The 27,413-nt window shown below is 37.9% G+C and overlaps 1 protein-coding gene across 6 annotated transcripts; it reads left to right on the top strand.

The window, feature by feature from the left end:
* The first annotated feature begins 1,021 nt into the window (after positions 1 to 1,021).
* LOC309391549 (kinesin-like protein KIF20A) lies at positions 1,022 to 27,255 on the top strand. Of its 6 annotated transcripts, none has more exons than XM_081952126.1 (19): positions 1,022 to 1,175; positions 2,699 to 2,818; positions 3,714 to 3,791; positions 10,183 to 10,302; positions 11,127 to 11,265; positions 11,931 to 12,115; positions 14,450 to 14,528; positions 14,851 to 15,045; positions 15,929 to 16,040; positions 16,460 to 16,531; positions 17,390 to 17,536; positions 18,557 to 18,722; positions 19,302 to 19,478; positions 20,629 to 20,768; positions 22,595 to 22,760; positions 23,909 to 24,014; positions 24,094 to 24,161; positions 24,952 to 25,059; positions 25,993 to 26,824. In XM_081952126.1, the coding sequence occupies exons 2-19, from the start codon at positions 2,705 to 2,707 to the stop codon at positions 26,158 to 26,160; spliced, it is 2,340 nt and encodes a 779-aa protein (XP_081808252.1). In that variant the 5' UTR covers positions 1,022 to 1,175; positions 2,699 to 2,704; the 3' UTR covers positions 26,161 to 26,824. The 6 variants fall into 6 exon arrangements, with proteins under 6 accessions (XP_081808252.1, XP_081808254.1, XP_081808256.1 ...); XM_081952128.1 differs by lacking the exon at positions 1,022 to 1,175 and adding an exon at positions 1,312 to 1,484 and having other exon boundaries at positions 19,350 to 19,478; XM_081952127.1 differs by lacking the exon at positions 1,022 to 1,175 and adding an exon at positions 1,314 to 1,485 and having other exon boundaries at positions 2,675 to 2,818.
* Positions 27,256 to 27,413: the final 158 nt, after the last annotated feature.

The following is a 27,413-nucleotide window of genomic DNA, read 5'->3' as shown; positions in this document are numbered from 1 at the left end:
GCACCGGAGTATAAAACGCACCAAGATTTTGAAGAGGCAAATTAAAAAAAAAAGTTTTTGCATTCTGCAGACCTCCCCCAAAACAGGCCCATTTTCCCCCCAAAAAAGGGCATGAATAACCTTTAGGAGGCTTATAGAGTGTTCCTGGGGGGCTGGGGAAGCACAATTTCTGCCTTCCCAGCCCCCAGGAGCTCTCTGAAAGCCTCCTAAAAGCTATGCACGGCCATTTTGATGAAGGGGGCGCAGTTTCTGGAGGCAAAAAATTGCTGTATTCAGTGTATAAGATGCACCCAGATTTTCAGCCTCTTTTTTGAGGGAAAAAGGTGCTTCTTATACTCTGAAAAATACGGTACCTTTCCTTGCCAGTGTTATGAATCATGAGTACTATAGTCCAGAGGTGGGCACCAGAGGTGCTTTGCCTGCCTGGGTCACTGGAACTGGCAGCAACCCAGGCCTGCCACACCTCCAAACTGGTTCCCAGGTTGGCGCAGCATTTTTTTTTCATTTTTAAATGTGCAGACCTATTTATGGGCAATTGCACATGTGTGCAGAACACGCATCTGGTGCACAGACGAAATTGTGCATGCACTGAACCAGCAGTAATGCTAGCAGCAACCCAACCACACTATAGTCCTAAAGAGTCACTTATATGGTGATATAGGTGAGATGGTCAACATGAAAATTAAATATAAGAACACCAAATTCTGTAAATGAATTGTTACATCTCCCAGCACAACTACTAAGCTATTAAATTCTTTCTTCCCCTTTTCTCTTGTGAGGGCAGCTGAGCCAGGTTGTCTTCTGATAAATAGGTATTTTGTAATACTGTTGTAAATTACTTATGGCAGGCAATTAAGAAATTTGCAAGACTACTTTCCTCCCATACTCTAAACCAGTGTTTCTCAATCTTACCAATTAAAGATGTATAGAATTCAACTCCCAGAATTCCACAGCCAGTCCACACATCTTGAAGTTTCTAAGGTTGAGAAACACTTCTCTAAAAATGTTAAATATATGCACCTGCTCATATTAACCAGAACCACTTTAATGATTCCTTTGTTCTTTCCGAAGTTTACCTGTTCCGAAGGTTCACTGAAACTACTACTACAATAAAAAACATATATTTTCAGTAAACATCTATGGACAAATAAACTACACCTCTTTGCTGATAACTTGTAAGTATAAATGCTTATATGCAGTATATACAATATTAACAACCCGATAACAACTTGTTTAGACAAAGGTCTGCTCAATTAAGCTTACAGTCAAGTGAGGAGATTACACAGCTGCATCTCCCAGAAGTATCAGTAGGATATGGGGAGAGCATATAAGCATAAATTTACTTGCTGACTTCTAATTGGTCAGCAGGCACTTCTATAAAACTTGAGTTACACAATAACTTTTGCTGGGAAACTTGGAGAAAAAAATATATCTTTAAATAGAAAGGGGATGCTTCTATGTAACTTCCAGAGAAATAAAAGAAGGTAAAATATAGTTCAGTATAAAAACAGAAGTTTAAATATATATCTAATATGTGTAGAGAGAAAAAACAGTCTTATTAATGCTTATTTAGAGATTAATGAAGTTTATCCTGAAAAGGGTTGTTCCTAATTTGCCTGTATGATATACTTTGCTAAGCTATTATTTGTTTAAAGCCTGGTTTGTTAAATAGCCTACAATGGATAATTTTATGTAACATATTAACTTATTATCAAACAAAGTAATTTACAGTGTAATATGTGTGAAAGACCTAAAATAATCTTATATAAAGGTTAAGCCTGAAATGAGGAAAATACATAAAATATGTATCCAAGTGAAAAATTATAATTAAGGAGTACACTTTCTGAACCATGTTCTCTTAACATATTTAGAATTTGAATCTATTTGTGTCATAAAAAACAGCTACTGTATGGGTTGGTTAGGTGCAGAAGCTCTTATTGACTATCCTTTGGAATTTTACTTGTGGAGAAAGGTTTACTAGTGGTTTATTTGTGGTTTAGTAATAGCCTTACATGTTTTGTATTTTCACAAAACAGTACCAGACTAACATAACTGTTATGTTATTCAAAGTACAATTTCTCTTTAATTAAAAGAAGCTTAAATTCTAGATATTTCATGGATACAGCTACAGTATTTGATTTTTACAACATCATGGATGTGCTTAGTTGTTGCCTTTATTTATGTATACATATTTTTATGTTACTTAGATTTCCTGCTAGTTCATAGTCCTGATGTTTCCCAGTGATCTTCTCTCCAAGCATCTCCAAAATCAACTAGCTGAACAAAAAATAAAAAGCTCTCAAGTTGAGCATAACTGCTGAAAATTTCCAAGCATTTTGGGTGTGTTGTGAACAATACATAAGTGATCTGCCATTCTGCAAGAAATTTTATCAATTTCTTACTCTATTCTGCAAATTTAGGCTCAATCCTAGTTTGTTTCTAACCCAGGCAAAGTCAACTAGCTGCACCCCCTTGCAGTGTCTGCAAATACTCTTAATTTAGCATTTGTGGAGAATTTTAGCTTCGTCAGTTTGGTGAATGATTAAGCATATTTGAATTGAAATCAATGGATCTTTATGGTAATTAAAGTTTAGGTTATAAATAGTTGTCTAATAAGTAATACTTGGTTCATAACCCTAATGAGAGGTTTTTTGGTTAAAAATGTACAAGCTAGGTTTTTTTTCCTGCTGTCATATAGTGAAGAATGAATTGCCAAGAAAATTATGGAACTGCTTTCATGGGGTGTGGCATGGTAGAAGCAGTATCTCGTGAAGAATTGTCTGAAGCATCTAGTTCTGAAGAACAACAAGAAGTGAAGGTAGATGATTTTCTGTTTAACCACTAAGGATACTTGTCTAGATTTATGTGGTTTGATGTAATTTACTGTATCTGAATGCTAAATTCTTTAACCCTCAAGTCTATCCCATGAAAAACATTGGAGAAAGCTTCTGTCCCACGGAGGAATCTTAAATTATATCAGAAAAGAACCAAGTGGTTATCACTGAGTTGTTTTTGTTACATGGTTGCTTCTCACAGTGATTGAAAACACAATACAAGAGAAACGAAATAAAGTTAAGATGAGCAGCAATGTACTATGCTACCAGATTAATGGACCTAAATAATAAAACTGCTAATATTACCAACTGAAACTATGTGGCATGATTTATGGGTGGTGTGAAGAAATGGTTTACTGATTTATAATTTGTTGTATCAACTACAAGTGGTTGCATTCACAGCATAGGCTATGTCATAGACTCTGGTTTACACACTACAACAGTAGTTTATAAATCTAATCTCGTTATGGCATATTGTGATGCTTGAACCCTTACACAGTAAGGGTGCTCCCTTAAAACCAGAAATATTTTTCACCCCATCCCCATAGTTAAGTCATGAGCATGCACAGCAGTGGGGGGGTTACTCATTTTTTTACTACCAGTTCGGGCATGCTCCCACGTATGCGCAGAATCATCCAGGCAAGTGGGCAGAACCTCCCGCCACCATTATGACCGGTTTGCCCGATCCGGGCTGAACTGGCAGCAACCCACCTCTGATGCACAGAGCTGGTTTTATGAAAAAGTAATGTTTGAAAGAAGTAAATTTTTAGGCACAAAAGTAAAATTGAAGCAAGTTAGAAAGTAAATGGTAATATATTCAAGACTACTAATTCTACAGGATAAAATAGACATTATATATTAATTAATTTCTTCTTTAAGGAACTATATCAGCCCCTGAAAGTTTACTTGAGAGTTCGGCCCTTCTCAAAGGCAGAGCTTGAAAATAATGAAAACCAGGTTTGTTATACATCATTTTGAACATTCAGAACAAGTAATCTAAAAATGTTGTTTTCACTATTTTTGTTTCTTAACAAGCTCTTAGATTGTTTTTCATCATCATTGTCTAAGTATCACCCACACGAGAATGTGCTATTGATTTGCTTATGATTGCCTTAATAATGGTTTTGTTATTAATGGACATGTGTCTCTTTCAGTGTATTTCTAGTTAACTTCTGAAATCATTGCTGTAGGCCTGTTATTATGGCTACAGAGGGTCCTCATTTAACGACCACTTGTTCAGTGTTTATTTGAAGCTACTACGACACTGAATGAGATTTATGACTGGTCCTGTTGCAGCCGTTACAGTGTCTTTACGGTCATATGATCTCAATTCAGGCAATTAGGGCATCACAAATATACAATTGCCATTAGTAAGCTTTACTGCTGGCTTCAGACAGAAAAAGTCAGTGGGCAAAACAGCAATTGGCTGCAAATGGCAATCATGTGACATCAGCCTAACAATTGTGCAATTTTTTTTAAATGACAGAAACTAGAACTGACACTTGTTGGAAGCCAATGTGGCCATGTGACATCATGCTACAATAGCAATAGAGTTCCTTCTCCCAATTACTGTTTTAGTCTATACAGGGATAGCAACCATTTGTTTTAGCAAGAGCTCTTCAGTTAGGAAATATTTTTGGTATACATTTTCATTTTATGCATTTAAAAGTATTTTACTTTTGATTTTTTTTCTCCCATTATACTTTTAAATAGTTTGATTTCTGCATAAGAGTTTGATATTTTTTATATTGATTGTAGATTAGGTTATGCTTATTAGGAACAGCAGTATGAGATGTTTTAGCTAGAGGATAACTAATGCATTTTTAAAATGGGAGGAGGAGGAGCTTCCAATGATGATGGCAGGCGTCTCCTGAGCTCCAAGAACACCATGGAGCTCCTGCCCGGTTAAGGGTTGCTGCCGGCCCCCGTATCATCTGAGGGGGGCGAGAGTTCGATAGCCTGACCACCCAGGCATGTTTCGGGCTTGTTTTAGCCCTCCAGGGTGGTCGGTGAAGACCGGAGGGAGGAGAGGACTGGAGGGCTGCAAACGGCTGCAAACGGCCACCGGCAGGAAAAAGCAATGGCTGCACCGTCGAGAAACGCTGAGAAACACCAAGAATAGAAGAGAAACACCGAAAAACCCTAAAAGAGCCGGAAAAGAGCCGGAAAAGCTGAAGGAGAGTGACAAGAAGGGGGAGAAGAAGGGGGTGAGAGGCCCCGGAGGCATTGGAGGCATTGGAGGCACCGGAGAGATCCCTGAAACATCAAAGGACCCGAGGGAGAGAAACAGGAAACATCTGATAGGTGAGAAGGACTGGGAGACAGCCGGAGGCTGCTGGAAGAGACAAGGGGAGATGACTGTGACGATGGTTGAATGGAGGAAGTTGCAGCCAGGGACCCCTTGGGATATTTTGTCATCTTGTCATTCCTGGCTACTTGCTTCTGGCTACTCCCATTTCCCCCCCTCCCGGGCCCCTGCTGGCTCGAGTGGACTAACATTGGGAGCCTAGCAGCTGGGCCAAGAATGCCCCCCCATCCATCGGGGGGGCCACATACACCATGAAACAGATGAATGGAACTATCACCTATCCTGTGCCTCCATTTTCCATTTACCACCTTGCCTTTCCCCCCACCATCTGGGATATTCAATCATGGCTTGCTCTCCCCCCCCCTTTCTCTCCAAGTTCTAAGTACCACCTGGACATTGAAAAACCCTCCGCCCTCCATTGAGACTCTAGCCCACTGGTTTTTAACTATTAACTTTTATATCATCTGCACCCCTATCCTATCGGGATGGTCAACAACCTACCAATTTACTCGAGGACAGACCTGCTTCGCCTGCGGGAGGCACCTCTCTCGCAGGTATGGCCCTTGGCTCTCTCAAGGGCCAGCCTTGATGACGGGTTCGTGAACCCCGAGAGGTGGAAGAAGAGGAAGCTGAGGGGCTTTTTAGCAAAATGTTTTATACTGTTTTTAGGGGGTTCTGGGAAGGGGGGGGGATAACCAGGCCAGGAGGGAAGCCAGTGCCACACGAACAGGTGAGTCCAGGAGGGAAGTGAGCGGAGTGGGGGGGGAGAGGGAACAAACTATTCCAGTAGAGGGTTGTTTTATTACAATGGTCGCGGGGAGGGGGGATGCGAGGACAAGAGAAGATCACAAGGTTGGTTGGGAGACCGTGGCTGCTGGCTACGCCCGGTCGTTTGTACCAACCCCCGCAACCTAGGTGGTCGGGATCTACAGAGACAGGGCCTGCGGCTGATGCTTTGCAATGCAAGGTCCGTGACCAACAAGGCCCCCCTCATTAATGAGTTGATCTCTGAGGGGGAGCTGGACCTTGCAGGAATAACAGAGACCTGGTTGGGTCACGAGGGTGGTTTGCCCCTCGTGGAAATGTGCCCACCAGGTTTCCATGCATTTCATCAGCCCCGGGCCCTGGGTAAGGGTGGAGGGGTGGCGGTGGTTATACGGGATGGTCTAGAGCCGAGGGAGTTCACTGTTTCTCAGATACCCGGGTGTGAGTCACTTGGTGTGAAATGGGGCCCAGGGAGGCAGTGGGGTCTGCTGATTGTATACTTGGCTCCTCGCTATACGTCAGCAGCCCTGCCCGAGCTCCTCGAGCTGATCTCGGAGACGGCGGTGGAGATCCCCAAACTTTTGGTTATGGGGGATTTCAACCTGCCGTCGACGGGAGCAGCATCCGAGGTGGCTTGGGAGTTCATGGCTTCCATGACAGCCATGGGCCTGACCCAACTAATTCAGGGCCCCTCACATGAAGGTAGCCACACACTGGACCTTGTTTTTGTATCTGAGCAGTGGACGAGTGATCTGGGAATAGGGGACTTAGACATTACTCCCCTGTCATGGTCAGACCACTCCTGTCTCCGGCTAGACTTCCCTGGCGCTACCCCCCACCGCGAGGAGGCGGAACCAGTTTGTCCAAGCTGGTACCGCCCCAAGCATCTGATGGAACCAGTTAGGTTCCAGTCGGAGCTTGGGCCGCTACCTGTAGCCCTGACCCACGCTCGGTCGGAGGACCTAGTGGCCGCCTGGAATAGGGCGACGGCTGGGGCCTTGGACCGGGTTGCGCCTTTGCGACCTCTCCTACGGCAGCGACCCACCCGGGCTCCCTGGTATACCGAGGAGCTGAGGGTGATGAAGCGCCAGAGGAGACGTCTAGAGAGCAGGTGGAGGTCCTCACGCTCCGAGTCTGACTGAACACAGGTAAGAGCCTATTTACGGACTTACCTCGTGGCATTGAGAGCGGCCAAATGTAGACATTGTGCCGCTCTTATTGCGTCTGCGGATAACCGCCCTGCTGCCCTGTTTAGGGTCACCCGCTCCCTCTTGGTGCAAGAGACGCGGGGGGCACCCTTACAGGGTAGAGCAGAGGAGTTTGGAGAATATCTGCAGAACAAAGTCGCTCAGATCCGGAGCGGATGGGCCCCCTCCAGTGGTCTGGACGGGCCGTCAACAGTGAGTCTTGTGAGTCCACTCTGGGAGGAGTTTGACTCTGTTGCCCCCGAGGATTTAGACAGGTTGCGTGGAAGGCTGCGACCCACCACATGTTCATTGGACCCGTGTCCCTCCTGGCTGGTACTGGCATCCTGGGAGGTGACACGAGGCTGGCTTCTGGGCCTGATGAACGCCTCGTTGGGTGAGGGATCCTTACCTACCGTCTTGAAAGAGGCGGTGGTGAGGCCCTTACTCAAGAGACCTTCACTTGACCAAATGGAGCTAGCTAATTATCGTCCAGTCTCCAACCTCCCTTTTTTGGCGAAGGTTGTTGAGAATGTGGTGGCGCAGCAGTTTCCGCGTCACCTCGATGAATCCGATTATCTAGACCCACGCCAGTCCGGCTTCCGACCCGGGCACAGCACTGAGACAGCCTTGGTCGCGTTGGTTGATGATCTCTGGAGGGCCAGAGATAGAGGTTGTTCCTCTATCCTGGTCCTATTAGATCTCTCAGCGGCTTTTGATACCATCGACCATGGTATCCTTCTGCGCCGGCTGGAGGGGATGGGAGTCGGAGGCACCGTGTTATGGTGGTTCGACTCTTACCTCTCCAGCCGGATGCAATATGTGTTGACAGGGGGGCAGAGATCGACCCCGAGGCCACTCTCTTGTGGGGTGCCGCAGGGGTCGGTTCTCTCGCCCCTTCTGTTCAATGCATACGTGAAGCCGCTGGGCGAGATCATCCGTGGTTTTGGGGTTGAATATCATCTGTACGCTGATGATACGCAGCTGTACATTTCAACCCCAAACCACCCCAACGAGGCTGTCGCAGTGATGTCCCGGTGTCTGGAAGCCGTCGGGGTCTGGATGGGGGACAACAGACTCAAACTCAACCCCTCCAAGACTGAGTGGCTGTGGCTTCCGGCACCTCGGTTCAGCCAGCTGACTCCATCGCTGGCCATAGGGGACGAGCTACTGCCCCCTGTGGAACGGGCGCACAATTTGGGCGTCCTCCTAGATGCCCGGCTGTCAATGGATGACCATGTGGCAGCCGTGGCAAGGGGGGCGTTCCACCAGGTTCGCCTGGTGCGCCAATTGCGCCCCCTACTGGACAGGGATGCCCTACGCACAGTCACTCATGCGCTGGTGACGTCTCGCCTAGATTACTGTAATGCTCTCTACATGGGGCTTCCCTTGGGACGCGCCCGGAGACTGCAGCTAGTCCAGAACGCTGCCGCGCGGGTTATCATGGGAAGGTCTAGATACTCCCACGTAACACCGCTCCTGCGCGAGCTGCACTGGCTACCTGTGGTTTTTCGGGTGCGTTTCAAGGTCCTGATTACTATCTTTAAAGCACTCCATGGCTCAGGACCTAGTTACTTGCGGGATCGCATCCTCCCACATACATCCCTGCGGCCAATCCGCTCTCACAGAGAGGGCCTTCTCCAAGTGCCGTCCACTAGGCAATGCCAGCGGGCAGCGCCGAGGAGTAGAGCCTTCTCTGTGATGGGCCCAACCCTCTGGAATGACCTCCCCCCCGACATTAGAACCACCTCAGACTTCCGCTCCTTCCGTCAAAAATTGAAGACTCACCTGTTCCGACTAGCTGGCCTGGCATGATTATAAATGTTACATCTATGAACCACTTTATAATGCCTTGGTAAGGCCACACTTGGAATACTGCATTCAGTTCTGGTCGCCACGATGTAAAAAAGATGTGGAGACTCTAGAAAGAGTGCAGAGAAGAGCAACAAAGATGATTAGGGGACTGGAGACTAAAACATATGAAGAACGGTTGCAGGAACTGGGTATGTTTAGCTTAAGAGAAAGAAGGACTAGGGGAGACATGATAGCATTATTCCAATATCTCAGAGGTTGCCACAAAGAAGAGGGAGTCAAACTATTCTCCAAAGCACCTGAGGGTAGAACAAGAAGCAATGGGTGGAAACTAATCAAGGAGAGAAGCAACTTAGAACTGAGGAGAAATTTCCTGACAGTGAGAACAATTAATCAGTGGAACAGCTTGCCTCCAGAAGTTGTGAATGCCCCAACACTGGAAGTCTTTAAGAAGATGTTGGATAGCTATTTGTCTGAAACGGTATAGGGTTTCCTGCCTAGGCAGGGGGTTGGACTAGAAGACCTCCAAGGTCCCTTCCAACTCTACTATTGTATTGTATTGTATTGTAACTCCTGGTAGTATATTCTCATCTGGTTATTTTAAGGGTAATGTTTTAGTTTTAATTGTTTTTAGGGCTTTTAGCCTCATATTTATTCCTCTGTACAGGACTCTTAATTTTAACCTCCTCCACATACATACATATATTTATAGCCCTATTTATATTTGTATTTTATCTGTGATTTATTGTGGACTGTACACCGCCCCGAGTCCCTTTTTGGGAGAGGGGGCGGTTTAGAAATGTGAATAAATAATAATAATAAATAATAAAATAAACATACAAATAAAGTAAACAACCGTGTAAGTTTAAAATGCACAATAGAGCATAATATTTAGATCCTAAAATCTAAATATGTTGGTTCTCCTACCTGAATTTGTATCAGACAATAGCTTCTCCTGATATGGAACATTTTAACAACCTTAGCAATGTTAAGATGTATGGAATCAACTCCCAGAATTTCCCAATCAACATAGTTAGAGTTGTCGACGTTTGAAAAAGAACTGCTGTAGAATATCAGAATATCTTCTTCTATTTCTACAACTCTGGGCTCCATCAAGTTGTTATGAACACTAAATGGATAATACAAATGGTTTGCATATACTGCATATCTTGGATATTGTGTCATATCATTTAATTTGTAAAGTATATTAAAAAGCTTTTTAATAATAATAATAAAATTTATTAATAAATAAAATTATTATTATTATTTTTGTAATAAGGACTGCTTAATTATTGAAAATCAAGAAACAATAACACTTCAGGCTCCAAAAGAATTGGCGCAAATAAAGAATAATGACAAGAAGATTGGACAATCTGCACATCAATTCACCTTCACAAAGGTAAGTTGTCCCTCTTTCCTTCAATGCCCCAAATTTCAGAGTTTTAGAAAACAGGTAAATTAGTGTCAAAATATTTTTTTTGCTTAGTAATTTGTAAGAAAATGCCATCTTAAATATAAAAATATACAATTTTATACAGTATATAATTAAACACAAATTAGTTTTCAATACTAGTAAACAAGTAAGCAACAATATTATCTTAAGATTACACTGCAATAGTAAACAAGTAAGTAACAATATTATCTTAAGCTTACACTGCATCTTTTGATTTCAATGGAATCAAAGCTTTCAAAATCAGACTGACTGCTACACCCTCTGGTCCAATCTAATATCACATAAAAGCTATATAAACATATCATTTCTAACTGCAGTTCCTGGAGAGGCCAATTTAGATCATAAATACTTGAATTTTAGGGTTAACCTTTTTAAAGCTAAAATAATTTATTTTCCATAAGTGCTGTTTTGAATTGAAAATCCAACAGGCACTTTGCTGCTTCATGAGTTCAATAATCTAGACAGAATTTTTTTCCCATTACATTTTTTCCCCATCACATAGTCAATATTAACAAGAGAAATTTATATTTAATATCCATATACCATAGTTATGTTAGATAAATTACGTTCTGAAGCCAGCTTTTTCTTGTGATTTCAAAAATGGAAAACTTGATGAAAAAGGGTGAAAAAAAATCTAATAGAAGTGTTTTTGGAATAATCTGAAGATTCCTAAAAAAGTAAAAGTAAAAAAAAGGTTGTAAAGATTGTTTGTGAAGCTCTTATCATCTTGTTTAATTTGTCTCTAAAAATAACTTCTATTATCTGTGTAGGTTTTTGGACCAGATACAACGCAAAATGAATTTTTTGAAGGCACAATGAAAGACATTGTAAACTCTTACCTTGACGGAAGAAATGGCCTTGTTTTTACTTATGGTGTTACTAATGCAGGCAAAAGTTTCACTGTCCAAGGTATAATCTGAGGTTCAAAATTCAGAACATCTTCTAATTTTACAGCAAGAAAGTGTTGGAAAAAAAATGTCTTGGATTCAGTTCCAAGTGGGGAAAAAGACACTGGAAACATGGAGGCTGCTTGGAAAGATGGTTTAACGGTAGACAGGATCACATGGCTTGAGCTCCTGAACAGAAAAGGGGATCACATGCTTTAAGATGTTGGGTGAAGAAGAAAAAAGAGCGAGATGCTGAAAGTTCCTGGTTTTATGCTCTCTCTGGTCTTTGATCTTGATCTTGTATTCTGATTAGTTGTTAGACTCCCAGGGGGCCATCTCTCTAGGCTGTCTTGAGTCCAAGTTTGGTTAAGCATTACTTCTTCCCAGGTGCCTTGTGGTAAGATGCGTAAAGGGCTAATACTATCATACCTTAATGCCATCACCCTGGAGCTGAAGAGGGAGATCTTTGTTATGTAAAATGGACTGACCCAGGCTTTTTAAAAGGCCCATTGACAAAGGTGGGAGCTATTAAGAGTGAGTCTGCTACCTGCCTAAAAACAAGTTTGTCCATTTCTGATCTAGGGAAATATAATATTCTGCCTTTTCAATGTTTCCCAAGATATTTCATTTTTCTAGGAGAGAGTTTTAACTTCCTACAAAAGGAAACAAAATTAATTATACCCTTAGGTTGTCCAAAAGATGGTGGCATTCTTCCTCGTTCCCTTGATATGATCTTTAATCATATAAAAGGAAGACAGTATTTAAAGATGAATTTAAAACCTTGCTTCAGTAATCTTACCAAGAGGCTAAATGACATGCAGGTTAAGCAAGAAGAATCCATTAAAGCTGCACTTCTTTTTTCTTTGAAAGAGGTAAGTGAGCCAATATGATTGGTATTATCATGTGTTCAAAGTCATATAAGGCTTCATAGGAAAAAATCCACATAATCCTAACTAGAATTTTCTATGTAATTCATTGTGTTTCTTATTTAGCTATGTGTATGTGTCAGAGTAAAACCAAGTCAATTAAATGTACCTAGAGAAAGACTTTAAGAGCAAAATAACAAAGCTAATTAAAGAAATTATCCACATTTTTGAGCTTTCTGTCCTAAAGCAAAAAGAAACTATCATGCTCTTCCTGTAGAAAGCAGGGTGAAGGAGAAAGACCAAGAATATAATGCCTTGGTAAGGCCACACTTGGAATACTGAATCCAATTTTGGTCGCCACGGTGTTAAAAAGACGTTGAGACTCTAGAAAGAGTGCAGAGAAGAGCAACAAAGATGATTAGGGGATTCAAGGATAAAACATAAAAAGAATGGTTGCTGGAATTGGGTATGTATAGCCTGATGAAAAGAAGGACTAGGGGAGACATGATAGCAATGTTCCAATATCTCAGGGTTTGCCACAAAGAAGAGGGAGTCAAACGATTCTCCAAAGCACCTGAGCGCAGGACAAGAAGCAGTGGGTTGAAGCTAATAAAGGAGAGAAGCAACTTAGAACTGAGGAGAAATTTCCTGACAGTTAGAACAATTAATCAGTGGAACAGCTTGCCTCCAGGAGTTGTGAATGCTCCAACACTGGATGTTTTTAAGAAGAGATTGGATAACCATTTGTCTGAAGTGTGTCTGAAGTGGGGTAGGGTTTCCTGACTAAGCAGGCGGTTGAACTAGAAGACCTCCAAGGTTCCTTCCAACTCTGTTATTCTATTATTCTTCAACTTAGGATCAAGCAGTTCAGTCACAAAGGAACAAAGAAGAATTTCATTTTTTGCTATTTCTTCTATTGTTCATGGTTGTCAATAGAAAAGAAGATGTAAAGTTGATATATTGGAATTGCATTTTCAGTAATAGCTAGACATCCCTGGAAATTCCATATTCTATACAGTGTTTATGATGAACAAGGATTATTAGCAAGAAGAATAAAGAAATGATGTAAGTCCTTTAAGCCAAATGAACCCACCATTTCTTTTTTCTAGGATAGGGGCCGGTTGTCTTTTTTTTTTTTTGCTAGAATTTGAGTCTGGAATTGAGTCCACAAGCAATTAAAAAATTTAGTGAGTGGTGTTTTCTATACAGAACAAAAACCGTAGAAGAGTTGAGCAAATCCATGTACTCTTTAAACTGGAAGTTGATTTCTGCTGTTATTGATATCATAGTTCATTCTTTCACCGAGGATACACCGAGGTTAATTACTGGGAAGAATTAAATATAAAAATCTAAAAAAATAGATAAAACAATAGCTGAAACAATTCCTAAAGCTAGACTGAAACTATTCATATCTTCACCTATTTTTGCTTTAAGGAGGATGCGTGAAATAATGTTTTTAATTCTCATTTTGGTGCTCTAATATGCAGCTCAAGTATTTCATTATACAAGTAGTCCTCGACTTACAACAGTTCATTTAGTGACCGTTCAAAGGTACAATGGCACTGAAAAAAGTGACTTTTGACCGTTTTTCACACTTACGACTATTGCAGCATCCCCATGGTCACATGATCAAAATTTGGATGCTTGGCGAAGGGTTCCTATTTATGACGGTTGCAGAGTCCTGGGGTCATGTGATTATCTTTTGAGACCTTGTGATATACAAAGTCAATAGGGAATCCAGATTCACTTCACAACCATGTTACTAACTTAACAAGTGCAATGATTTACTTAACAACTGTGGCAAGAAAAGTTGTAAAATGGGGCTCATGTGGTCATAACTCAAGGATTACCTGTATTTTATTTTTAAATTAGTTGAAATGCTTTCCAGAAGCTGCTGAAATATGTTAAGACATCCAGCTCCAAGTATATACCGTAATTGGGTCTCAAACTTTTATCACAGGAGAATTGCTTGTCTTAAAATAGCCATATATTGCAGGATTGCTTACAAAACTATATACAGATTATATGAATAATAGAATAAAAATACATTAATAATACACAGCATTAAAAATATGTGCACACATACATAAGGCAAGAGAATGGCAAAACATGTTAATATGTTAATCTCTGGGAAATCTTGACATTCTTTAGTGTTTTAGGAAAAACATATATGTGAAGTTTTGGGAAATATGCATTTTAATGCTAGATTCAGAAGCTATATTAGAAGCTATAATAGCTATTTTTTTAAAAAAATGATGAAAAGTGTGCGGCATTTAAAAAAAATTAAAAACAAATTCAAATTAAGAATAAAATATAATTAATCTATATAATATTTTTAAGGAGACTGAAAATATTTGGAAACCTTCAGATTCAATGTCATGCAGCTGTAACTCACCAAACCTTCCTTTGGACCAGTTAGGTAAAGTAAATAATGAATATTTATTCTTTCTTTCTTTCTCCCTCCCTCCCTCCCTCCCCCCCCCTCTCTCTCTCACACACACACACATCTTGTTAGGATAATGTGAAAAAGTGAAATGTCCAGGAGACAAAGCGATATAACATGTAAAAATTTTGTGTAATAATATGAAATATGTCAAAACAAAGCTGTCTCTCTTCCACCAGTTCTTCAAAGCCAAGATTCTGAAGCATCATTAGGCATGAAATAATGACTTTAATACTAGCATTTAACAAGGATAATAATGTATCTATAAATATGAATAAAATGTCATTTTTGTAAACAGATTACAAGCCTGAATGTGTAAAATCAGAAGCTTATACCATGGGTCAGAAAACCTTGGCATCACTTTGGGTTTCCTTCTTTGAAATTTATAATGAATATATTTATGACTTGCTGGACTTACTACCAGTCTTGAAAAATCAGAAGCGCAAAGTTTTAAGAATCTGTGAGGATCAAGGAGGAAACTTTTACATTAAAGGTAACACTGCCACTTTGTTCTTACTCATTTAGGTAGACAATTACTGGAACTAAGATTCAATGATTATTTTGGTAGCCTTGTTGTTGGTTCTTGGGACATTGTCCAGCACTAAATGCATAAGCAATTTTTGCAATAACAAATGGAATCTATTTCTCCTCTTAGGCAATTCATAAAATGATTATTGCAGTAAACAAATGCTCAGTTTCATATAAAATTTGTTATTTTTTCAAAAGCAAGTAACTTAGTTTAAGTCTCTTATTTAATGAAAACCCTTTTTCATAATAGAAGATGATACCTGTATTAACTTCTGTTGGTTTCCAAGTTACAACTTGGACAGGAGTGCATAGTAAATTGGTTGTTCTATAACCTATAAAGCAAGGTAATATTTTTTAATCTTAACATCAGCGTTATTGAAAATGTAGGCTTCTTGTTAGGTATATGTAACTCAAGCCAGACTTCAAATATTATTTTATAAATATAAGTCTATGTCACAAAAATTAGGGTGAAATTTCAGCTCAAAAACAGTGAGACAATTCTGGGCAATAAAAGGTGCCTTTTATACAGGTCTTGAGTCAAGACTTCGTGAGAAGTCGAAACCCTATCTTAGGTTATCACTTTATTCTCTTTTATTCATCTTGTGTCATATTTTATTCTGTTTAAGGCCCCGAGAATTGTTTTTTTGGGCACAAGAAAGAAATGTGTGTCCATTTTCTTAACCATCATGTTCAAAAGCAGGGTTAGTTTGAACTCAGCAGGAATACTTTCTGAATAGTCATATACAGGAATGCACTGCAAAGAAGCAACAAGTTGTTATATCTGTACAGTGAATAAACAGAAGTATAGTTTCATTTTTAATGTATGCTAATGTTGTATTCTTTCCCAGATTTAAAATGGGTCAATGTATCAAATTCAGAAGAGGCTTGTAAAATACTTAAAATAGGAAATAAGAATAGAAGCTTGGCAAGCACAAAGATGAACCAGCAATCCAGTCGAAGGTTTGCTTCCTTTAATTTAATTTTATTCTTCCTTCTTGAGCTAATGACATAGCATGCAAAGTATAATAAATGGTATGATAGAAAAGAAATGAAGAAAGTATTTACACAAGACTGACTACAGCTTACACAATAGAACTGCAAAAGAAAAGAAAAGAAACAAAGTGCTTTCAGCAGTTCACATGATCACAACTATATCTCTCTCTTAATGCAGCCTAGGACTGTGTTGACTTTTTTGGCAGCTGCAGCAAATTGCTGGCTCATATTTAAGTGACTGTCTACTAGGACAAGCCACTAGTTTATTAGAACAGTTTACTAGTTTACTCAATGATGATAATAGTTATGCTATTCATATGCCACAGTGAAATATTAAAATGTTCAACAAAGAGTAGAACATAACATATCTGGGTTTTTTCCCCTAGTCATAGTATATTTTCTATTCGACTCCTCAGTTTGAGTGATGAAGATGTACCACGTATTCTTGGAATCTCTGAGTAAGTGCCACTTCACTAATGATAGAGTACAGTAACGCAGATTAATTGATTGAATGTCTTGGTATGATGTCAAACTTCCAAGACTTACTGCAGCTAACAACAGTAAAACCATGCAAGATGCATAATTAAAACATCCATGGTGAACAATTTACAATATTTAAAAATATACAACCAAAAAAGCATACATGCAGTAGAAATAGTTGAGAATATCCCATTAGTACCAAACCTCCCATCAGAAGAGCTTTATTTTAAGTAAATTCTGCAAAGCAATCAAAGAAAGAATTGGCCTTACTTTCAAACAAAGATAGGTTCAAAGTATAGGGCCATAATAGAAAAAAGAAATCCTGGCCTCAGCCACCCTCACCTCATCAAAATGTGATGATACCAGTAATTTTTCTCAGGAAAAACGTATCTGACAGTTTGCATCTCGCTGGACCAGGCCTTCTTGCTGGTATTTAAACATAAATGTTACAAAGCCTTAATAGATTAAAATTATCACTTTTGATTCTAGCTAAAGAGCTTACTGGCAGCCAATGCAAGACTCTCAGTACAGCTTTTAGATGCTGATAGTAGCAGGCACCTACCGATGACCAGACTGCTGCATTTTAACTCCAGTGCAGTTTCTGGATAGTCTTCGAAGGCAATTTCATATAAATTGCATTGCAGTAGTCCAGATAAGTAGCAATAAGGCCATTAATCACTATGTCCATATATTTGTTTGTTACAGAATTGTAGTATAGTAGTTGAGAGTGAGCTCATTTTCATAATTACAGTTCTCTTAATGAAAACAGTTGCTTTCATTTACTTCAACTAGTGTAAGATAAAAAAAAAATCAGATGGATGTGTTGATTTGTACAGACTTTCCCTCTGTGACTTGGCTGGTTCAGAAAGATGCCATAAAGCCCAAACCTTTGGAGACAGACTGAAAGAAGCTGGCAATATTAATAATTCTCTTCTTATTCTTGGGAAATGCATTGCAGCTCTGAAACAAAATCAAAACTCAAAGTAAGTAACATAGATAAAGCTTGGTACAACTTCAATTTAAAACTGTTTAGAATAGAATAGAATTCTTTATTGACCAAGTGTGATCGGACACACAAGGAATTTGTCTTGGTGCATATGCTCTCAGTGTACATAAAAGAAAAGATACATTTGTCAAGAATCATAAGGTACAACACTTACTGATAGTCATAGGGTACATATAAGCAATCAAATCATACTAGGAAACAATATAAATCGTAAGGATACAAGCAGCAAAGTTACAGCCATATAGTCATAAATGGGAGGAGATGGGTGATAGGAACGAGGAGAAGATTAATAGTAGTGCAGACTTAGCAAATTGTTTAACAGTGTTGAGGGAATTATTTGTTTAGCAGAGTGATGATGTTCGTAAAAAAACAGTTCTTGTGTCTAGTTGGTCTGGTGTGCAGTGCCCTATAGCGTCGTTTTGAGGGTAGGAGTTGAAACAGTTTATGTCCAGAATGTGAGGGGTCTTAAATATTTTCATAGCCCTCTTTTGGACTCATGCAATATATAGGTCCTCAATGGAAGGCAGGTTGGTAGTAATTGTTTTTTTTTTTTTTGGGAAGTTCTAATTATCCTCTGAAGTCTGTGTCTGTCTTGTTGGGTTGCAGAACCAAACCAGACAGTTATAGAGGTGCAGATGACAGAAACAATAATTCCTTTGTAGAACCGTATCAGCAGCTCCTTGGGCAGTTTGAGCTTTCTGAGTTGGCTCAGAAAGAACATTCTTTGTTGTGCTTTAATACATTAATGACTTCAAATAGTATGAAAGGGTATTTATGGTATCTTTTAAAATAATCTGTAATGATAGCATGACACAATGTTTACTGCAGCAAGTAACAAAAAATTCTTACGTTTGCCAGTATCATTTCTCAAAGACCACACTTTTTAACTGCTGTACAAAAATTGTTTATCCGCTCTTTTTCTCTGGACTCTTATATCCTTGGATTTTGCAAATTATCCTGATTCTAAAATTAACATTTATATAATTTTTACTCCAAGATTAAGGCCAAGTTATATTCCTTTCCGAGAGAGTAAACTGACTCGCCTCTTCCAACCATTCTTCTGTGGTAAAGGCAAAGCCTGCATGATTGTCAACATTAGTCAATGTGCTTCCACATATGATGAAACACTTCATGTAATGAAGTTTTCTGCTGTAGCAAAACAAGTAAGAAAGACGCTGTGTCCCTCACAATACAGTGAGCATATCACATATCTTGTGCTACCACTTTTGCCATAGTGATTGATTTGTTTTCTTTGTCAGCTTATCTTCTTTGAACTGAAAAGATGACTTTACTCCTTCCTCCTTTAATGCTTAAAATTAATCTGCACTACACGCTATGCACTTAACTGCTTTTTGTGTGAGAGCATATGTTACTTCATTCTATGTTGTTTGTTTCAGAATAGAAAATTATACATTTGTGGCTAAAGTTTAATTTTGAATGATAGGGTGCATAGATTTATTCTGTGAATGGGTATTTACTGCTGAAAGTACTAAAGCTAATAAAAAAAACCTAGTAAGAGGTAGTAACAATAGCTAGAGGTGTCTATTTTATACCAGCAGAATCTCTAGTCTTCCATCATTAAATTAGCTCTTGATGAACTAAAAGTTTTTTCCCTTAAGTTAATAGAATTTCTCTGATAGTTTTCCAAAGAAAGTAAGCAAAAAACAAAATTAAGTTAAAACAATGATCTTATCATTTTAACCAATCTTATAATGTGTTTTGTGTGTGTTTGGGTGCTTTAGGTCATTCCAACATTTCAACACAAACTCTTTGATTATTTCCCTCCGAAGTATAGCAGGAGAGAAGATAAACCTACAGTGCATTTTGATGACATATCGATTGAGCAATTTCCCACCTATGCTGACATTACCTCTTCCCCTGAAGATGAGGAAATAGATATTACTATTCTGAGCCATGAGGTAGTCAAAAACCAGTTCCTTACAATACAGAATGTTCAGGAAAAAAATATAATTGTGTTTTGTTTAACAAAAAAAATGTTGTGTAAATTATAGCTGGTTGGAAAACATATAATTGTAAACCATAAGCTATACTTTGTAAATCCAAAATGGTTGAATTGATGTACCAGATGACTCAAACATATTATAGCATGGTGAAATGAAGGAACCCATAATTGTTCTAACTCAAAGCAGTTAGATGTGGCTTGTGCATGTGCAAAAAGAATTATGACAAGATAAGAGCTATGGTTTAAGGATTGGAAACTTTGATAAGTAAATTCAGACTACATGTTGATTGTGTCATAGGCTTACTAGTGATTTTGTGGAAGTAGAAATGAAGTCAGAAAAAAGCAGAGGAGATTGATAATCGTGCTGTCACTGATTTAGGCCTCATTCCCTTGAAGAACCTGAGTTTTTTTTAAAAAGAAACTTTTTTCTATTATCTGGAACCTGTCTAAAGAACTACAAATATAATTGAAGAAGAATGCATCTTTTACACAAGCTTGTAATTCAGACTGGAGTGGATGCACATGATGGATTTAGACCTCCTCTCCCATCTGTGTACTTTCTGAAATTCAATATCCAGAATAAAGATTTTTTTTTTAAAAAAAAATTCAATTGCTCATCACCACTAGTGAATTTCAGAACCCAAATAAGAACGGCAGCAATTTAAGCATTATGTTCTTGCCTGCAGTTTCATTCTGAAATATCTGCAACCTTACAGTAAAACACAAGGAGTCACTGGTACACTGTATATTTTTATTCCTGCATTACAATTCTATGCAATATACATTCTTAGTTGAGAAATCACCCTATGACTTCTGCATGAACAATTATAGTAGACATATGTTCAATAGTACGAATTTTTCCATTTATTTCGGCAAAAGATGACATACTTAATTGGGCCAAGCTTTTAATAGAATACATTTTAAAATCAATAGAGCTCATATATGAAGTACATTGGGGCATTTTTAGTAGTACTGCACAACCTGAGATGTCTAAGAATAAGCCTTCTGGCTAATGAACTTCTAATATTAGGTTTGATTTCTTCATGCATGACATATCACTTCCATTTTTTTCATGTTGCCATATGCGGTTCATGTTGGTACTATAGGATCTCTTGAAAACCACAGAGATACTAAAGGATAAACTGATTGCAGAGAGGCAGGGCAAATTACTCCTTGAAGTCCAAATACGCAAAGAGATGGCCAAAGCAATGTTTCAGCAGCTTATGGAAACAGAAGAAGCTTGGAGGTATGCCATAGGAAGTTATATTGGTAGGACTGGCAAAAGTCATCTGCCTGTCCCATTTTAAGGGCAGCCAAATGAATCAGCAGTTGCATAAAAAGATACCCAATTATTAATATGAACTGCAGCAAAGATAGACCTCTGGTCTGCCTTATTTAATTTTGTGTAGCAGCTTTCTAAGTTACTTCGAAAGAATTAGCTTAAAATATATTTGCATTTTGTTTTATTAAAATTAAAACTTTGTGGCAATTGTTTACATATTCAACTAGCTATCAATTAGGTGATCCAATCTTTAGAAGGCTAATCATTTCCCACACCATTTATGTTTTATGAAATATTATATCAGAAGGAATACTGCTGTTTATGAAAATACTCATATTCAGTGAAAGTATCATTAAACAAAAGACAGAAGTGGATACTGGAAAGCAAAGCATTCTGTGTATGAGCGAGTTCCTGAAAATGAGAATTATAAATTAGAAAGGATATTTGTTTACAATAAATACAATACAAGGACAAACAATGCTGAGCACATAGCTAGATACTGTGCTAGGGAGAGTCCAAGAACATATGCCTGGGAAGAAAACAAGACAGAGAAAAATGATCCCGAATTAACAATAACTTAGACACAGTGCAGGCAGAGTAATAGAGAAAATTCTTAACTCTGTAGCTCAGTGTTTGTCAACCTTGGCAACTTTAAGATTTATGGACATCAACTCCCAGAATTCTCTAACTAGCATGGATGGCTGGAGAATTCTGGGAGTTGAAGTTCATGCAAGTTAAAATTGTCAAGGTTGACACTGGTCTAGTTATACTGTATTGTCCTCTTATGATCAATAAATCACAAGGTGCTGAAAAATCCGTGCTCTTGGCATTTACATTTTCAACGGAGGAAGACAGACAGGAATTCACTAACAGCCCTTGTTAATGGATTTGATAATGAGTCAAACCAGTATTTTTTCTGCGGTGTGATTTCAGGTTATTTAAGATTTCCCTGTATCAGACGCATAACAGTAAGTGTTAAGAAATATCTAGCTAAATAAAAACACTGACAGGCATAATGTTCTAATAGCTGATGGCCAACTTTTGCTAAGCTAAATAACTTTAGATCTTGTTGGATGGAGGAACCACCTGGAAAATCCAAGCTTTCATGGTAGATTAAAAAATCAGAAATAACAAATAACAAACCAACGCTCAGAAAAAGAAGATGGAATGGCAAATAATTTCTGTATTGTGCCTAGAAGAGTGATGCATAAATTGCTTGTATAATTCATCAGGAACTGAGTTTAATTCAAAGGTGTTTTTTTTTTTTACTTTATGAAGTATTTCAAGCAAAGCTAAAATGGCCTGACAAGGCAAGTGGATTGATGAAGACAATTCTTTCCATTCACCAGTGGGGGAATAAGATAGATGCATTATGGGTCCTTGTGGCTCACTGAACTGGCACTGACGAGATTACCTTGTTTGGGTAATAAAATGTCTGTAAGAAAACAACAAAACTCAGAGAGCACAAAGAGCCCCTCATTTCAACCCTGAACTATAAATATTCTCCTTCATAAATGCATTAGATGAGAAGTGGAATATAGTTGAATATGAACATGCAACTCTTGTATTAAGCTTACATCTGTACCCTGAGCTAGATATGTAAAGTTATGAGCAAGCTCATATGTAAAAGGAAATGCCAAAAAGCTGGTATCTGAAACTAGTTAGCATTATATTGATCATTCTCAATGGTTACTACTTGAAATCAAGGTAACTGAGCAAGGATTGAATATAGCAATAATTAAATGCTACAAAGTTCTCTGTGTTCTTGTTGTTTCACCTTGTTGATTCAGTAAACGCTTAGAAGACTTGAAAGAAAGTTACGAAGAAAAACTGGAGAATAAATTTGTAATGTATAAAGATGCCATAAAGAAGCACGCATATACATGTGCAATGGACCAAGTTGAAGAACGCTATGTTCCAATAGAAGAATTCATAGCTGAACAAGAAAAGGTTCAGGTACGCCTGGATTTAGCCTATTGTAGATTTTGGCATTTTTGTATAGCTATCTCCATAAAGTCTATTCCAAAGTATAGCTGGTAAATGTAAAACATGAAAATATATCTCAGAGTATACTGAATGACTTGTTTGTTGATTAGTCACATTTGTCATGTTTACAAGGCCACTTAACTTCATGAAATCTCTGCTTACACAAGCAGAAGTATAAAAAAACCTTCAGAAATAAAATTATTTACAAATTCAATACCGGTAAGTCAAAACAGAAACAAGCATGAAGCATAAATTGTTTCTTGTGCTTTTGATTTTGTGCTTTTTGTACATTTTGGTTAAGGAAATAGGTTTTGAGTTATCATTGATCGTATTTTTCGCCCTATAAGACGCTCTGGAATATAAGACGCACCCAATTTTAAAGGAGGAAAAGCTAGAAAAAAAAGATTCTGAACCAAATACTGTAGTAAAATATTTTATATCAACTATATAAAGTTAACAGCAGTTTAAGAACAATTTTATGTCAACCATGTAACATATTAAGAACTAGCTTTACTCTCATTAACAGTCAGTAAAGTCAGTAAACAGTGAAAGTAACAAAAATAAGGCTGTAATGTTTTTATTCGAACCCCAAGAATTCCTCTTCTTCGCTGCTATCAGAAATGAGGAAGGACAGATCCACGCAGTCATTGTCATCACTTTCTTCCTCACTGGTGTCAAATAAGACATCGTCTTCTGTTCCATCCAAGGCCTTACTAATGCCACACTTCTTGAAGGATTTTACAACAATGTCCTCCTTCACAGAGTCCCATGACCTTTTAACCCATTCACACACTTGTGTGATAGTGGGCCTCTTCATCCGCCCAGTAGACATCAGATCATGGTTCCCAGCTGCCATCCAGGTGTTCCACTCCTCTCGCATCAGAACTTTGAACGGTTTGTTAATGGAAACATTAAACATTCAGCGTATAAGACGCACCCAGATTTTCACCCTCTTTTTTGGAGTAAAAAAGTGCGTCTTATAGGGCGAAAAATACGGTAAATCCATAAAATTTGGATGAAGGACAAAAAAAGAATCATGTTAAACCAACATTCAAAATAATTCTAAAACTCTGTGATTTGTATAAAGCCCTAAACTATTATAGAATATTATTGCTTAGGAAAGAGATATGAAAATACTAGAGCTGAAACTAAAACTTGGAGAACAAAGTAGCCTGCCTTCGGAAATTCCCTGTTCAGACTCTACAGAATTGAAGATGAATCTAGGTAAGAAGTCTGTGTCCTAAGCTTGTCTACAATTTAGAATGTGGGCCAGTATTCTTATCCTTTTGTTTGGTGTTCACAGATGCTCAATGCAAGAAGATGGAAGAAACTTCAGGTGCTTTACAGAAGCCGTGTAAAGAGAGAGATGAGGTAACTTTGTTGTTTATTATAAATAATAATTTGGAATTTAAAATGTGCATTATTATAATCATTCTCTATATGGATTAAAATATAACATGTAAACATAAAAATATTGAAAAGAAAAAATAGAAAAACAATTAAATTGATGCATAGTTCTGTTAAAAATATTTAAAAACACAGTTTCAGTGTAATTTTAGTATTATTAAACACATTTGCATATTTTGAAAGATAAGACAAATCACCTTGAACATTGAGTATTTCACGAACACATGAAATGACTGTAAGGGTGTGTAAAATTAACTATGGATCTTGGCCCAGTGCATGACAGCAACCTTTCTTGTGTTGTTTGGTGTGAGGATGAAGTGAACTGGCTCACTGCACATAGACTTTACATATTTGATATATTATAATTTTGCTATTCATTGAAGGTCCAGCTTTAATCACAAAACTAATTGTTGGTTCAAGATCAGGGGTATCAAACTTGATTTCATTGAGGGCCGCATCAGGGTTGTGTTTGACTTTGACCTCAGGGGAATGGTATAGGGGTGGCCATGGCTACTCAATGTCAAACATATCTTTTGAAGCAAGTTTTAACTAAAATTCTTAACTAAAGAACTGTTTCCAACTGGCTTTTTTTCCTGGTGGATTGCATACAATTCCAACATATTAGAATGTTATATTTCTAACGTATCCAGATTTTATAAAACATTTAATAGTTTCATGCAGCATGATGAAAGACCATAAGGTGGCAGTTGATGATAGCATCATTCTCCATACTTTCAAACACTTTGTTTTGCAGTTAATAAAATCAATGAAATGGAAAATTCATAAGTTAAATGAGATGTTGCAAGATGCCAAAGAAGAATATAGAAAAATAGTTGAGGAGAACACTACAGTAAAGCAGATGGTAAGTCTTAAGGTTGGTCACATATCTGTTTAATATGTATTTAGAGCTATGTGTTCTGCTGCAAGACTCAAAATAATATGCCGGGATATGCTTTCCAAAAGCTGGAAAGCTTTTGGCCTTACTTAAAATCATTTTAGCTTCTTCACTGTTATTTTGCTTTTTCAGTTAAAAAGTAATTGTGAATACAGGTAATTCTTGCTTAACAATGCTAATTGAGACTTCATTTTTAAATGACAGGATTGAAAGTCCCAAAATACATGACTGCTCCACTTAGGGCCAGCAATTCCAGTCCTGGTTGCCATTGTTAAGCAAGGACTGTGTGGGTTGTTAAGTGAGAACCTTATCCTCACGTGACTGCAACTTCCAACTTTTGCCAGCTTCCCTTTAATTTTTCTTGTGGAAAGCTGTCAAAAAGTCATAAATCACAACCACGATTTATGCTGTGATGTCCATAAGTACAAAACCTAGTCATAACTGTCAGTCATACAGAATCATTTTAAGTTTGAACAGATACTGAATGAGTGGTTGTTAAAGACCACTTACAATTTTACTTATTAATTGAATAAGCCTGCCGTCTCACTATGCAAGCAACTAAATGGAATTTCAGAGTGCAACACACTGTTTAAAGTCACCCTGATATCAATAAATCCTGGTTGTTAATAATACTCTTTTGGAAGTGGCTGTGGTACCTTTTCAGCATCTTGAACAACCATGTGAGATTGAATATCCCAAGTTTTATTTATTTTGCTTCTCGTGATTATATTATACTTAGGTGCTACAATGAGAACAGATAGCAATGTTGGAGTATCTCTTCCCCATATAAGGGAAAGAAATTAACTATTCAGTTAGGATGTGCAGTTTCAGAAGAAGCTAGGGCTGTACGATTAAGAAGACAATGTTCTAATTCTATTTAAACATATCTTGCTTTCATAGGACCAGGAAACCATTGGCTTTCAAAATAGGGCTAAATGTGACTGTGAACCTGAAGCCACATTATCTCATCTACAAGAAGAATTAAAAGAAAGCAAAGGTCTAATAAGTACAGAAAGTATTAAACAACATAAATCCAAAAAGGGATTCTTTGCAAGTCTTAAGCATTAGTAACAGATGTTCCAAAGACATTGAAAAGTAAAATCTGGCAAAACCTGAGGACTCCCTTTCTGCATCACTCAGATTGATGTCAGTAGCACATAAAATGAAATAACAATACTAATCAAGGCATACTGAACCAAAATTTATAAAATTGGAAACCATAGGGATATAAATTTAATCTGAAAGGAATAAAATATCCTGTATTTTGTTCATGGTAATATTGGCATAAAAGAGTTCATTTGAAACAAATTGCATTTTTTATCTTGGTGCTAAACTTGCGATCTTCCTGATGGTGGGATTACAACCCACATAATTTGTTGTGGTGTCAGGAAGAGTGATTCTACCAACATATCTTGTGGACATTAGATGAAGGAAGCATGCTAAATAATATTTACATTAAGAATGCTATGGCTTCTTCTAAAATCCCTTCATTCCCGTTTTCCTCATTTGTAAACTTATTTTTTTAATTGTTGCAACAGTGCATATAATATTTAGATCTTAACATTCACATACTTTAGGTTTATAAGCATTGTGAAAATATGCAGAAAGCTTACCTCTGCTCTTTTGCTCCCCAGGAATTCAGCCAGGACAACAATTTTAATAATTGACATATTGTTTGTATTTTGATACTATGACTAATTGTTTGACACCAATAAACTATACTTCTTTTGTACATGTTCATCATCTGTAATGTTTTCCTTTCCATATAAGTGCAAAAAACATATGGAATTCCCAATACATTAAATTTGCATAACTTTATATATTTAATTAGTAAAAGAAGACAGATATTTTGCAGAGATTAAGCTGTCAGAAGTACATGAGGTGCTTTCATTCTCTGCAGTTATTATTTGTCAAAAATCCAAATTGGTTTCTAGAAAAATCTGTATTTATTGCCCATAGTAGAATGTATTTTAAAAATTCCAACAAAAGGAACAAGTACTATAAGAGCTAGAAAAAACATTTTATGGAAATATTTATTTTATAATTTAATAAATAAGATGTAACTGAAAATATCTTATAAGGATTATAAAAGAAGCTACGTACATTACAGGAAAAATGGAAACTTGTGGTCTAAGGGCATTTCTAGCATCCTTTATCACTGACCAGCTAGCTAGGACATCTATTTTATGTACTCAAACTCCACTATAACGGATCATATTCTGGAACAGATATGTAAATCCAGGATAATTAATTTGTTAAAGAAGCTGTCCATTATTATAATAAGGAATAAGAAATTGACCTTGTATTGGTTCAGATTTTCA

Source organism: Natrix helvetica, assembly GCF_964273705.1.
Source record: "Natrix helvetica genome assembly, chromosome: 4".
Taxonomy (NCBI): Eukaryota; Metazoa; Chordata; class Lepidosauria; order Squamata; family Natricidae; genus Natrix; species Natrix helvetica.
The sequence above is the reverse complement of the archived record's forward strand: the minus strand, read 5'-3'. Positions and strand labels throughout refer to the sequence as shown.

Coding starts and splice junctions, on each gene's coding strand:
- LOC309391549 (XM_081952126.1), top strand. CDS start 2,705: ATGAATTGCCAAGAAAATTATGGAACTGCTTTCATGGGGTGTGGCATG. Junction 16,532..17,389: donor CGTATTCTTGGAATCTCTGA/GTAAGTGCCACT, acceptor TGATTTGTACAG/ACTTTCCCTCTGTGACTTGG. Junction 25,060..25,992: donor ACACTACAGTAAAGCAGATG/GTAAGTCTTAAG, acceptor TTGCTTTCATAG/GACCAGGAAACCATTGGCTT.